Genomic DNA, 15,503 nt, shown 5'->3' with positions numbered 1-15,503 from the left:
AAACACAACAACTTGACGTGTTTTTGGACAGTTAAATCGTTCAACTTGATTGACTAGATGGAAACCATTGGCGATTAACAATACTAACTAGTTTGTTTTGCTTGTGTTATCGATCGTACTCCAGATCTCAAAATTTGGGGGCAGGCTTTAGAGACGCCGTGTCCTTAGCTAGTGCCGCAGTCCAGGTCTAAAAGTTGTACAAGTGTCCCTAGATGTGTATTTTCGTTATGACATCACATCTGCCCTAGCGAGACCACACAAACGCATAACACTGAGTTGTTCAGCAATCTCAGGTATACTTGTTTCTGTGGTGTCTGACACTGTATGTCATTTTATATTAAAAGGATGAAAGTACTTACATTGGTAAAAACAGTAGTACCAGTTGTCTAGTTGGCTTGAACCCTGAATTTTGTCTGTACTTAACAACTCAGTGTAGGTGTGATGATTTAGGCAGGAACAGTGATACTTGGTAGGGTAGAAGATTCTTCTTTTGCTTCATGGCTCCAGTGCTAAACTAAAGAAACAAAGGTACCAAACATGTCTTCGCTAATTTATTACAAATGGGGTAAAGACAAAATGGCCAAATTATTATTTTAAATTAAAGATTAAGCATTATTTTGCTGTTATTCGGCCTGAAAATTAAGAGTATATTGCTTGTAACGTTCCTTATCTCTTCTCTTCTAGGTGTAACCCGTTTTTTGTTCGCTGCATAAAGCCAAATAATAATAAGGTACATGCCGTTTACTCAGTTTATTACTCAGTTGTTTGAATCCTGTCCTTAAAGCCGAGTGTGTTGGAAGAAACAGTCGGGACTGAATGCAAGTTTTGCACTGTAATCTTATTTCAGGAACCAGGTCTATTTGAGCCTGACTTGGTGGCGAACCAGCTCAGATATTCTGGAATCATGGACGCCATCCACATTCGAAAGGAAGGATATCCAGTCAGAGTGCCTTTCCATAAGTTCTTAGACAGGTAAACCCACAGCAGAGCTATTTCAGTCACAGCGTGTTGCCTTTACATGGCGTCACGCTGTTGGATTGTGTAGAATTGCTGCTCTAAAGGCTTTTTATGACTGACTCATAGGTATAAAGCACTGCTAGGGCTGAAGAAAGCGCCGCCTCCAGACGGAGATAACTGTGTCCTTATGTTGACGAAGCTCTGTCCAATCAATAAGGGGGATTATCAAGTGGGCGTGTCCAAGGTGAGTGTTATCTGAGTTGGTACAGTGGCTCCAAAAGTATTTGGACATTTGTGACATACGTGATGCGTGAAATGATGGCGTTTAAGTTATCTTAAACAGAGCATTCCAAGACTGTAATTTTCTTCTTGGCAATGAAATCTTCCAAAAGTATGGCGGCTGTGTTTCAGATTTTGGTCTTTATACACCACTGTAAGGAAAACAGACCAGACTTTGACATTTCCACCTCAGTGCTTTGCAGTGTTCTTTCTCCACACCATCAGTTTGACGTGTTTTTCTCTGAAACAAATATCATTGAAGTAACCTGGAAAAATCCTCATTAATGTTTACCAATGGTTAATGATTAAAGTGTCCAAATACTTTTGGGGGACCACTGTGTAGCTCCTTTCACATATGCACTTTTACCTGGGAATTTAAAAGTAATTAAATGGGAGGCTGTTAAGTTTAATCACAAATACCAGTAAAGTTGACGTGCCGGTGTACCTGCACAAGGTCTAGTACAATACTAGAGTCAATACTGCGAGGGCTCATGTGAACAGAAGCCATTATATCATGGAGAAATACAGTGACACATTATTTGTTCACAAAAGCCTAAATTGGACACTTCACAATGGTTCGTTCAATGTGCATTAAGCTTCATGCATTATGAACCATCTTAGCACATAATCAAGTGTAAATCCCCAATAATTACATTATTCATTATTAAAAAATACTTTATTAATACCTTGTTATGCAAGTTAGCAAGCATGAATTAATCACCTGTAAATTCACGTAACATCAGGTGACTCCTGGAGTTTATTGCTTTGATACACTGACTAATACTTCAAGATAGGTTCCATATTCTGAAGTACAGTTTTAGTCATAATTAATCAGAGGCTAAAAAATGCCAAACAAGTATTCAATACGTCAGTTTGTCAGTTTCCTATATTCTGAAGTAAAGATCATTTAAATTTCATTTGGTAGATAAGAACGTGAAAGCTTAGAATATTTAAGTTAGTTTCAACCTATTTTAACAACAGCGTGGATAAATTAAGCTCTTGTGTTATTGAAAGCTTGTTTAGCACTTTTAGACTAATTACGCTAGTTAAATTAGTCACTTGATGCTACCTAGAACCTTTAGAAATGTAATGTTGCCAATTATACAGTGATAAAATCTCAAGGTAGTTAATTACCTTCTCAATAATTTGTATAGGATGGTCTTAACAGTGTTTTTGTGCATTATTAAAACTACTTGTGATTTATGATTGCAATTATTTGTGATTTTCAAGTCACAGACTACACCGATCAGGCATAACATTACATCCTTGTTTCTATGCTCATTGTCCATTTTATCAGCTCCACTTACTATATAGGTGCACTTTGTAGTTCTACAGTTACAGACTGTAGTCCATCTGTTTCTCTGCACACTTTGTTAGCTCCATGCTCCCTGATCCACTCAGACCAGCGCAACACACACTAACACACCACCACCACCACGTCAGTGTTACTGCAGTGCTGAGAATGATCCACCACCCAAATAGTACCTGCTCTGTGAGGGTCCATGGGGGTCCTGACCACTGAAGAACAGTGTAAAAGGGGGCTAACAAAGTATGCAGAGAAACAGATGGACTACAGTCTGTAACTGTAGAACTACAAAGTGCACCTATATAGTAAGTGGAGCTGATAAAATGGACAATGAGCGTAGAAACAAGGAGGTGGTCATAATGTTATGTCTGATCTGGGTATAATGACATACTAATTCATGACGTAATGAATAAAGCTTAATGAATAGTGATAAAAACAATTTAGAAATGTCTAATTTGGAGCGTCATGAATAAGACTAGACCTTTACACGTCCCCGCAATGGTGCTACTGCGAAACAGTAACACAGCATGGCCAGCAAAGCAGAACATCTGTGCTTTAATCAGTTGCATTTTCAGTTTTAATGACAGATTTTTTTGCTAAAAATGTCCCTTCCCTTTGTATGATATGACCCAGAAAGTCATAGGAGCATGCAAACTGCATCCAAGGAAAATACCATTAAAGGCCCTCATTTAACGCTCTGAATTCAGTTTCAAGAAGGCCTTGCTAATTAGCTGATGAGCTGAATCAGGTGTGTTTAATGAGGCACAAAGCTTCTGCAGTGTTTTGGCCTGCCAGGACTCAAGCCTGACACATGTGGTTTAAGGGTTGCATATATGAATGATGCAAAGCCCAAACATGAGCATTAAAAGTGTCTTTAAGATGGAGACGTGTGTGAAAATGGCCATGAACACTGACTGTTAGTAACTGGTTGGATGTTGATGTTGCATTCTCAGCTGTTTTTAAAGGAGGACGTGTATCAGCTGTTGGAGAGCAAGCGTGATCGTGTGAGGCACTTGGCTGCACTGACGTTACAGCGATACGTTCGTATGTACTTCGTCCGTAAGCAGTTCCTCAAGTTCCGCATGGATATGGCCAAACTTCAGGCCCACTGCCGAGGCTTCCTCTTGAGGTAAACTACAACTCCCATGAGCAACAACATACACCGTCACATTTTCAGTTGGGCAAAACGATTTTGCAGTTTAAAATGCCCATAGGCTACATTTTTTTTTCTTGTATTTTATTTTTTATGACATTTGTGTGGTTTTGTATACCAGAAACAGTCATAATTAATTTTAAAATGACCATTTTCCAACATTTCTTTAACCCTTAGAATTAAACAGCCTGATTTTGTTACTGTGCTTTTAAAACATATATAAGATATATGCAAATAAGCTCTGTTCAGATTGGCTACGCTCATTCAAAAAGCAGCCCAGGCTGAAACACTTCTTTATAACTTTGATCTAAATGGGCGGAGCTAAACTGTTACAGGTTGAAAAGGCAGATATATAATGACGTCATAAAATTACTAATTCAAAATGGACAGTAAACAGTACATTTTGAAATACAGGCCTTTTATTCTTCAGTACTTTCTGGATATTTGGATATTATGAACATTTATGGAACAATTTTATTATGGATTACAGGGAGATTTCTGAAACATGCCTTCAATATACCCAAAACTGTGGCCTTAGCATCAAAAATACCTACCATGTAGTGAATTCACGTGATGACTAGCTCACAAACTAGAGCTTTATGTTTCAAGTATAGCTAAATGTAAGTGTTGTGATGGTTAAAAGTTCCTAAAAATGCATGGAAATGCTGAAGTTTGTATATTGACTCTTTATTTAATACAGCTTTGGAGCTCAAACAGAGGTTTATTTAACTGTAACAGGTTCGTAACTGTAAAAGTTGATAATTGAGAGTATGAGAGAGTCAGACAGCATAATAGGCCTCGCTCTCTTTGGGTGGGTTGGATGGCAGAATTGGCAGTTAACATTCTCTTCCAAGTGTGATGAACTGTCCAGTGACATTGTGTTACCGGTAGTTGGCTCACTTCACGAGTCTCAGAGGAGGCTTTTGCCAACCTTCAGCCTCCCAGCTTGGTAGTTAAGGAGACTTAACTTACGGGTAGAATTGGCAGTGGCTAAAAAACTCACCTTCGCCTCCACAGGTGCCAAATTAACCCTGATCATCTTTCTTATGTTCTTTCTATAACCTTCAAAATTTCTCTTCACTGGTCTTTAGGCGGCGTTTTTTTCAGATGCGTGTGAACCTGATCAAGTTGCGCTCAATGATGTGGCTCATCGTCAACCGCAAACGATACATCAGGGTATGTTGTCTGCCAGTCTAATTGTTGTTTAGTTACCTTTTCTCACTCTTGTGGAAAACGAAAAGCGAAATTAACCAAGGTGTTTTTCTCAGAATGCAATTATAAACATATGCGAAACTGAGTGAAGCTACTGACTTTAGCTATTTTAAAATGGGGTGAACTAATTAACAACATCATTATATTGTTCTTGCTCCCACAAGGCATTAGAAATATATTTCGTTTGGGTTGATTCAGAACAGAAGCCTTTTTTCTTTTTTTATGATCCAGTGTTGCGCATAGATGTATTAATATAAAAATAGCACTACATCACTAAGTCACTGTCGCATTTGCTTAGTAAAAGTGGAAGGAAGTTATGTTATTTAAGCAACAGAACATGAGAGGGTGTGTGTTATCCCGAAATACCATCACGGCTGTCGCCGTAGATCATCACAGCCATGATGTTATAGCGATAACACACTCCTCGAGTGTTCTATTGCTTTAATACAACAGTTAAATAAATAAAGTAAGAAATAAATAAACTGGGTCGTGAACGCAGCTTTTAATATGTTTTAATGTTCGCAGTCCCTTCTGCCAAATTATAGTTCCTTAATAAGCAGCTTGTCGCTACGTCAGAGTAACGAGCTCCGCTCACTCGCTGCACAGCCGGCAGTTCGTTCTCCGGCTCCTTACACTAAATTCCCAAACTGTCATCACCACTGAGGAGCTTTTCAGTCGGCAGCTGTGACAGAAGAACAGCTGAACAACCTGGAATCAGACAGAAATTAACAGAATACCATTCGCCAAACGTGTAGTCTGATCTTCAGAGTCTGACCCAATCAGACTGAGCCATAAAACTGCCACAATATCAAGTTTAGCTCAGTTTTGTCAATTTTTGCTGGATTAATATTAATGCTGTTTTGTTCCAGCCAGTCTGTAAAGCATCTTACAGCCCATTTTGTTTGGCGAAAGGTGTTCGGTTCATTTCTGGCTGATTCCAGGTTGTTTAGGTTCTTCTGTCACAGCTGCCGACTGAAAAGCTGCTCAGTGGTGATGACAGTTTGGGAATTTAGTGTAGTCTCATCTTCAGAGTCTGACCAAATCGGCTGTCGGTCAAATGTGATCTTAGAAGTGTCCATTTTCTGTTTGTGGCAAAGTAAGAAGTCAAAACGTTCAAATGGATTAAGCGTCTCCTACAGCTGTCAGAGTCGTTGCTTAGCAACGGCATCTCAGCGGAGTGATACAGTTTTCGTGAAAAAACGTGATGTTATGGTGAAATAACAGTTAGAATGCCTCTCAACCAATCAGCTTGCGTGGCCGAACTAACTGTTGTATAATTTGTGGTTAACCAGATGTAAGAAGTCATTTTAAAATACAGTGGTCACTCTGGAAGCTGAAAGGGATTTTGTTTCTGTTTTTGAATAAGATCTGTGAAAATATATCTTTCTTTTTCAGTTTTTTACTCTGTTCCATGTTGACTGTCTCTAATCCCTGATGGCAAAATCATCAAAGCTATTAGTAGCTCACTGTCCTTAACCAGTCATCTAATTACAATGACTACTTCAGTAGAGTCATTAACTGACTGATGATACAGTTCTAGTTGGCCTTGACTGATTTCAGAGTGAACATTTTCCTTTGTCTTTGCCGCAGGATAATCTTCTCTTGGCCAGGAGGGCAGAGGAGGAGAGGAGACGACTGGAAGCGGTGAACTAACACAGATATTATCTCTCTCTTGACTTAAGTTAGATCATTCAGTTACAGTGTGCCTTGATTTTCAGATGCACCCCAAAATACGATATTAGAAAGCTGCCTATACCACTTACATTCACATTCACAGGAAAGAAACAAGTCTGTAAACAGCTTTATTCATTTAGCACTTCAGATTAAGGTACATTTAGCGTTGCGTACCATTTTGTGGTGAGAAGTGTATTTTTAAAGTAACCCGTGTGACCCGTGATTGTTAGAGCTAGGCTTTCAATTTGGGCCATAGATGAGAAAATTGGGCCAAAACTTAAGGACAAAACCCACCTCAGGGATAATGCTAACTTTTGCTAGCGTCTTTATAGGGATTCTAGTAGTTTGTTAGCACTAAGCTAACCCATGAACACTTTCTAATGACAATGAATGAGCTTCTTATTCAAGTTTTCCGTTCCACCTTAAACAGTGCAGGAGTTACATTCTGGTGCGTTTAAGCACTGTTGCAGCATTTAAGGTGGGATGGAAAATTGGAAGAAAGGCAGTTCTGGATTAAACACAGACATTAAAGCTTCTTAAAAGACGTTCCATGCTTTGCTTGAAGTTTGTGACAGGCATATTAGCATATAGTTTATTTTTTATAGCAATTTCACATTGACTCTATCAGTAGTGAGCTGTGGTATAGAGCTGCTGTCGCTATTTTCAGTTTCTAGCAGTATTATAATACTCGTAGAGTTTAAATACAAACATGATTTTATTGAATAAAAATGAACTAAAAATTACAGACATGCTATTTTTATGCTTTTATGCCTCCCAGAAAAAGGGGGTTCCCCTGTAGTCAGTCTGCCAAGATCTGCTTGGTGTCTGAAGTTTGCTTGCTTAGAAGCTATGAGGCTAACATAGCTAACAAGTATGGACAGAACTTCTGGTGAACCATAAACAGACAACACATTAGTTGCGTATAACATCCTGACATGATGGAAATGTGGGAAAAAATTAAAAATATAATAACATTCATAGAGGGATGGCTGAATGGTTTTGTGCCGTCGTTTGTAATCAGTCTGTCAACACTTGAACCTGTATGAGAGAAGCGCTTCAGTCAGTATCCTGTTTATACCCTACATGAGTTACTCACGCTAATAAAGTCATTTCATTTCATCTTTTTGAACTGTGGTCATACTGAGAGTCAGGTACAAGCAGAAAACTATAAAGCGATGCCTTTACATAGCTATTTCTAATGTAGACATCTATTTCTCAAACAGCGCTGCGCTAACGCATCTTGTATGTTCACCACAGTATGTTAGCATCTAGCTAGCGGGGTTAGCTCGGCGCTATATTAGGTTTTGATGTCAGCTCTAGTTTAAATACAGACATTTTAAGCTCTTAACTGATGTGCAAGTGACATTCTTTGCTGTGTAGGTCTCAGTTTTTAAGTAATTCCTACTTTAAAGGCTTGAAAAATAAGTGTGTCTTTTATTATTGTGGCGTTAGCCTGTTAGCCAGTTAGCCTGTTAGCTTCCTGTTGACTGGTCTAGTGAGGGCAGAATATAGACAGTTATGAAGAGAATATAAAGTATAAACCAGTCATAGAGAGTCTGTTAACACCAACCAGTGAGGTTCAACTAGAAGATTATCATCTGGCTGCATTTTATGGGCTCAGATTTTAACTAGGCTTTATTAAGGAGTCTTTATGAAGCCACATTCGCATGACAGCTGACGTTCTTTGGTTTTTGTGCTCATCAGATGCTGTTCTTGATGTACTTTCAGCTTAGTGACAGCCGCAGACTGCACATTGTCCCGGAAACATCTCAGAAAAAAGTAATGGGACAAAATGACTTTTTGACCTGGCTAAAACAGTAATCAATGACACTTCCATTTCCTAAAATTCCAGCCATAATCTCGAATTACAGCGGTCACGTGAAAAATACGATGGATAGCGTGCTAATTAGCAAACACATGCTAACTATGCGCCTAAACAGAGTTTCACACGCTTATCTTAAAACTAAGGCAAACTCTCAAATAGACTTTCTTATGTAGTTTCTGACAGTGTATAGGAGTCCATTACCATCGGCATTAGTAGTTGGCTATAAACATCCATTACGTCTAACCACGTTGGCCTCGTAGCTACAGTGAAAACTGAAGAAGCAAACTTCCGACACCAAACATGTCTTACATTTGGACTAAGAGGAAACATTGTTTAAATTAGATTTTTAGTTATTTTCTTATTACTTTACAAATTATTTTAATGTGGAGTCTTTTCGTCTCTCTTTTCACAGGAGCGAGCCAGCCGTGAGGTCATTAACGTGTCCCAGCTGGTGATTCCTGCTGAACTGGGAGGGCTGCTGCTGGCCACTGCAGGTCATTCACTCACAGCTGTGTGCTTTCTCAACACTGATATTAGATTTTTGAGCTTCCGTTGATGCACCAGTGTGTCAGTGTCACCAAATGAAGCTGCAAAAATTGTTATTGAGACTCAGTTGTTGGCTCTTCATTTGAATGTGATCAGGCATAACATCATGACCATCTCCTTGTTTCTACGCTCATTGTCCATTTTATCAGCTCCACTTACTATATAGGTGCACTTTGTAGTTCTACAGTTACAGACTGTAGTCCATCTGTTTCTCTGCATACTTTGTTAGCCCCCTTTTACCCTGTTCTTCAGTGGTCAGGACCCCCATGGACCCTTACAGAGCAGGTACTATTTGGGTGGTGGATCATTCTCACTGACGTGGTGGTGGTGTGTTAGTGTGTGTTGTGCTGGTCTGAGTGGATCAGACACAGCAGTGCTGCTGGAGTTTTTAAACACTGTGTCCACTCACTGTCCACTCTATTAGACACTCCTACCTTGTCAGTCCACCTTGTAGATGTTCACAGGACGCTGTTGGCTGGATGTTTTCGGTTGGTGGACTATTCTCAGTCCAGCAGTGACACTGAGGTGTTTAAAAACTCCAGCAGCACTGCTGTGTCTGATCCACTCGCACCAGCACAACACACACTAATACACCACCACCACGTCAGTGTTACTGCAGTGCTGAGAATGATCCACCACCCAAATAGCACCTGCTCTGTGAGGGTGCATGGGGGTCCTGCCCACTGAAGAACAGGGTAAAAGGGGGCTAACAAAGTATGCAGATAGACAGATGGACTACAGTCTGTAACTGTAGAACTACAAAGTGCACCTATATAGTAAGGGGAGCTGATAAAATAGACAATGAGTGTAGAAACAAGGAGGTGGTCATAATGTTATGCCTGATCGGTGTATCTGTTCATTTAAAGTAGCTGAAAGTGTATGTACAGTCATGTGCAAAAGTTTTGACACCTGGTCAAATTACCTCTACTGTGTGTTCTCCTCTACAGAGAACACACTTCTGCATGATTAGTGCATAGTTACTGTTCGTTTATTTGCTGAATTTAACATATTGGGTTAAAAAATAAAACAAAATGTGGTCTGTGCATTTAATGTCTTATTTTATTTTTTCCAACAGTTCTTGCTGATTTCCAGTGTATATTAATATGTTATATGTGTTTTCACAGCTGGTAAGGAGTTGCATTCAGAGTGCCTCGCTTTGGTTCAGGCTCCGAGAGTGCAGGTCGATCCTCAGCTCACTCTCCCTCTGGATATCAACAACCACCTAATGACCAAATACATCCGCTCAAACTTCAGAGTAAGAGCACTTATACACATAAAAACACACACACGCTGGATATACACCCATGGCTGTACTTATATGAGTAATGTGTGTGCAGGATCTGGAATTTGGGATGCTTACAGCACCTCTTCAAGCTCCACTAACTCGTCTGGAGGACGACCTAAAACAAGACGCTCTTGACGTCTTCTTATTGGTAAAGTTACATTAAATGCAGTCCTGTTCTCATTTCCTGTATGCATGTCTTACAGTATAACTGGATTTATTGTGTCTAGTGTACTTTATTTAATTGGTCCAATCATTTTTATAGATTTTGCGTTTCATGGGGGACCCAAACTTGAACGGTGCTCAGGAGAACCTGTTTGGAAATTACATCATCCAGCGGGGCCTGGCCACTCCACCGATCAGGGATGAGATTTTGGCGCAGGTGGCCAATCAGGTGTGGCGGAATGGAAACCAGCGCAACGCAGAGCGAGGCTGGCTGCTGATGGCGGCCTGTTTGAGCTCCTTCGCCCCGAGTGAGAAAATGGAGAAATATCTGCTGAAGTAAGACTCAAAATCTTGCTTCATCTATCACAGAAGACTTTACAGATTATTTAAATGGTAGTGAAAATAGTGAATGCTATGGGAAATAGTGATAAATAGAGCATGCGTGTTTAAACAGTTTGAGAAGCAGCAGATCAACAGTAAAAATAGTCACATGGAACAGTTTCTAAAAGAGAAATTAGACGTATGATTTCTAATTTCTGTTGACGTGAATTAATTGACCCTTATTAGTCCCACAACGGGGAAATCTCACCCCCGCATTTGACCCATCTGTGCAGTGAAACACCACATACACACTAGTAAACACACTCTAGGGGGCAGTGAGCACACTTGCCCGGAGTGGTGGGCAGCCCTATCCACAGCGCCCGGGGAACAGTTGGGGGTTAGGTGCCTTGCTGAAGAGCACTTCAGTCACGTACTGTCGGCTCAGGGGATTGAACCGGCAACCTTCCAGTAACAAGGCTGGCTCCAGCCCATGACTGCCCCAACTGGCTCCTTAACCTCCAGCCCATGACTTCTCCAAGTTTGATACCACCCGAAACCACAACATCCCGCTAAATACGCAGAATACAGCAAAACAGCAATAGCAGTGAGGAGAGTCACAATTGGTGTTCTCTGTTGTCAACCATGGTACAGACTATAGTCTACATGCTGCAATTAGGGGCTTCTTACTTCTTCAATTAGAATTCACACCTAAATGAATATTGTGTAGTCTTGAATAATTTCACGGACCAGTAAGGGCTTCCTCTCTCAGTGCTTTATCGCTCGCTTGCTGGTACCTGACTGTCTTCACCCAGCTGAGTAGTCACGTTCCAACATGGAATAGTTGAATAGTAATGACCTAAAAAGGAGGTTCTGCATTTCATTCTGCATTACTTTAATAGCAAATTAAAGCAGTTTTGATATGTTTTATATTTTGTCATCAACAAAACCTGTAATTTGACGAGGGGTGTTCAAACTTTGCGTGTGACTGTATATCTAATTTGTATTTTTATGGTACCCTTATCTTCTAGACGGTTACCTGCCTTTACCTGAATGGTCAGCTTGTTCATGAACCTCAGTTTGAGATTTGGCCAAGCAGGGTCTCTTCATTAGTGAACCATACAGCCAGCTGGAACTGAAGCAGATCAGCGTTTAGTTACAGATGTTATGTGTGTTTACAAGGTTTACAAAGTTTTCTTGTCAGTGCTGGTGGCTCCTCAGTTTATATCCTAGCCCTCTTTTAGATTCTCTCTCTCTCTCTCTCTCTCTCTCTCTCTCTCTCTCTCGCTATCTCTCTGTTTCTGCTTCCCTCTCTCTCTTTCAGGTTTGTGTCAGACTTCGCTCTGAACGGTTTTAAGGCGCTGTGCCAGCACAAGCTGCTCCAGGCCATGCAGAAGTCCCACCTGGGCCCTGAGGCGGCCCGCACCTACCCCCTGTCTCTGCTGGAGTGGACCGCCAACCGCAAGAAAGCCCACATGGTCCTGCAGGTGCACTGCTTCGACGGTACGGCAGCCTGAACAAGGCCAAGCTGTGTAGAACTACTAAACATCGTATATCAACAATTCTTAGCAAGAAAAAAAATATATAATTAACCTATATTTCAAATCTGCGTTTCAGTTATGATTAGGTATTATGACATCATAGCCATAGTTAAACACCATACTAAATAATAAATTATGATGTCATAGCCAGTTAAACATAGTATACGGAATTATGATAGCAAAGCAGTAGTTAAACAGCATATTAATAAAGAATTATGATATCATAGTCATAGTTTAACGCCATGTTAAATAAGGAATTGTGATGTTGCAGCCATAGTTAATTGCCATATTAAATAATAAATCATGATGTCATAGCTGTAGTGAAACAGCATATTAAATAAAGAATTATGATATCATAGCCATAGTTAATGCCATGTTAAATCAGAAATTATTATGTTGTAGCGGTAGTTGAACAGCATAATAAATACAGTATTATGATATCATATTCATCATTAAATGCCATATTAAATAAGAATTATGGTCTCATAGACATAGTTAAACAACATATTAAATAAGGAATTATGATGTCATAGTTATAGTATAACGACATGTTAAATAAGGAATTGTGATGTCATAACTGTAGTTAAACAACATATTAAATAAGGAATTATGATGTCATAATTCCTTATTTAATTCCTTATAATTTCTTATTTAATATGCTGTTTAACTACAGTTATGACATCACAATTCCTTATTTAACATGTCGTTATACTATAACTATGACATCACAATTCCTTATTTAACATGCCGTTAAACTATAATTATTTCGTAACTGTAGTTAAGGGCATATTAAATGAGGAAGTATGATGTCATAGTTATAATTTAACGGCATGTTAAATAAGGAATTATGATGTCATAATTCCTTATTTAATTTCCTATAATTTAATTCTTTATAATTCCTTATTTAATATGCTGTTTAACTACAGTTATGACATTACAATTCCTTATTTAACATGCCGTTAAACTATAATTATTTCATAACTGTAGTTAAACAGCACATTAAATAAGGAACTAAGATGTCATAGCCATAGTAGAACAGGACACTGCTTAGATTGTGCTGTACTGTTAAATAAAGTTAAAAGACATGTTGAATAGGCCATCATATCATTGTTATTGTATGATCATAGTTAAATGCATATTAAATAAGTGCATTTTACATTAATTGTATGAAATGGAGAATGGATTGTGGAGAGTTGTATATCGTAAGACCCTCTTTCTCACTCGCCATCCTTATGACCTTAGTGGCATGACTCCTGCAACAGGAGTCTATTGGTAAAGCAAGAGATTTCCAACCAGCGCTCAACTGCTGTAGTATCATTTAATGACTAGGCTGGTCCATTAAATAGCCAGTGAAGATGAAAAGGAGATGGCAGAATAAAAGCAGTGATAGTTTGGAGTGTCAGCACTTACTCATGATAGCATGGCTTGAAACCATATTTAGTTTGAATGCTTTAAATCAAGTCATTGCGATGGAAATCAGGACTGCAGTCATTTATCTCTCCTCTCTTCACTCCAGCTAATCTGCTACTCTCTCATTTCCCTATCTCTTTCCTCTTAGTCTTTTTTCTTTAATCTCTCTCTCTCTGTGTGTTTCAGTCCCTCTTGTCTCATCCAGTCACTCTGTCTCTCTGTCTTCGCCTGGTTGAGTTGATGCAGATTAGTCGATATCTGATAGTGTGTGGTGGGGGGGTTGGAGAGAGGTGCACAGGCTTACTGATAAGGTACTCTTTCTCTATGCTCTGGCTCTGCTTGCCCTAAGGCTTCTGCAGCTATTATGTAACCTGTTATGTAGTACGCTGCACTGTAATGTTCTTTCACATGTTCTTTCATCCATTAAATGTATGTAGGTTGGAGGTTAGGCTGCATTCTTATAAGAAAAATGAGAAATTACAATGAAATTACAAGTTTTTGCAGTCCTTGTAAGTTTAGCATGTACTTTATCTCATATTTTATTAACGATGATACTTAATTCATTTGCGTTTCTGTGTAGGAGTATCTTTCCTGTGTCCAGTCCACTCCTGGACAAGTGGTGAGGAAGTGGCAGGCGATGTTTTGCAGCACAGGTAAGGTTTTTTTGTAATAGTAACCTGATATTTAAGGGACACACAGGCCAAAATGGAAAATGTAACCACTGCTACATCTGTTGTAAACAAGCCGACTCACATCCTAAAGCAGTACCACATCACTAGAGTGAGGTTTTCTAGATTAAAGACTGGGAAAACTCCCTTGTGGGAGGAACTTCTAAAAAAAACTGCCGTTGGGCTACATGGAGATGGGCTGCTTAAGTTTTTTCCCAGTCGTTGGCAAATGCAGATGGAAGCCAACGTGGCTAACATTACTGCTAAATGTCATGTCTGTATTTATTAGGTTCTACTATGCTAGCAGTCAAGATTTCTTTAACACTAGCCATGTTTACATGCTGCCTAATAATCCATTAATAATCCAACTAATAGCTCTATCGTAACAGAATACATCCATGTAAATACCTCAGTCAGAATAGTCTAGTCCGATTGAGGCCATTCGAAATACAATTTCTATCCAATTGAACGAGGTGGAAAATCCTGTAAATAATCTGTTAAATAGAAGAATAATATCCATGTAAACGCCTGTATCTGATTACATTCCCTATCGGAAAGTTTAATCATGTTCTGATCATGGTCACGTCATAGTGAGAGTTTATACCGTTCAGCATGGCCGAGCAGAAACTGGTCTGCAGAGGAGACGAAGTTTGTGCTCTTCTCCATTTAAAAGATGGCAGTGGAACGGGCGTCCAGCTTATGTGTCTCAGAACACAACGTCTTTAATAAGGACATGTGAAGGACGTTTTCCTGAGTCTGACATCATTTTAAAGTAATTAAAAATACAAGCACTGCTCACTGCTGCTCATCTCACTCTGACTGGACTCAGTGATGCTAGTTGTCATGGTAACGTCTACACTAAGCAGTTCTCTAAACCTGAGCAACTTTGACAAGGTCCAAATCACTATGGCCAGACGTCCAGCTCAATAAGAATGGACTAGTCCAATTGAGGTCATTCGGAATACAGTTTCTATCAGATTGAACGAGGTGGGTAATCCTGTAATTAATCTGTTAAATAGAGGAATAATCACCATGTAAACGCCTGTATCTGATTACATTCCCAATCAGAAAGTTTAAGTACGTTCTGGTCATGTTCGTCGCGACATAGTGAAAGTTTATATCGTTCAACATGGTGGGAGCAGAAACTGGTCTGCAGAGGAGACGAAG

General features: G+C 39.5%; 1 protein-coding gene across 1 annotated transcript in view; it reads left to right on the top strand.

Moving 5' to 3' along the window:
- The window catches only part of myo15ab (myosin XVAb), an 87,352-nt gene that overhangs the window by 34,113 nt on the left and 37,736 nt on the right, over positions 1-15,503 (top strand). The window contains exons 25-36 of the mRNA XM_036557268.1: positions 685-730; positions 848-972; positions 1,084-1,201; positions 3,496-3,671; positions 4,787-4,871; positions 6,498-6,551; positions 8,819-8,900; positions 10,077-10,207; positions 10,290-10,385; positions 10,500-10,735; positions 12,042-12,220; positions 14,249-14,321. Coding sequence (XP_036413161.1) covers positions 685-730; positions 848-972; positions 1,084-1,201; positions 3,496-3,671; positions 4,787-4,871; positions 6,498-6,551; positions 8,819-8,900; positions 10,077-10,207; positions 10,290-10,385; positions 10,500-10,735; positions 12,042-12,220; positions 14,249-14,321 — 1,401 coding nt within the window. The remainder of the gene's footprint in view (positions 1-684; positions 731-847; positions 973-1,083; positions 1,202-3,495; positions 3,672-4,786; positions 4,872-6,497; positions 6,552-8,818; positions 8,901-10,076; positions 10,208-10,289; positions 10,386-10,499; positions 10,736-12,041; positions 12,221-14,248; positions 14,322-15,503) is intronic.

This window comes from Colossoma macropomum, unplaced genomic scaffold (genome assembly GCF_904425465.1).
Source record: "Colossoma macropomum unplaced genomic scaffold, Colossoma_macropomum, whole genome shotgun sequence".
Taxonomy (NCBI): domain Eukaryota; kingdom Metazoa; phylum Chordata; class Actinopteri; order Characiformes; family Serrasalmidae; genus Colossoma; species Colossoma macropomum.
This window is presented reverse-complemented; position numbering and strand designations above follow the sequence as displayed.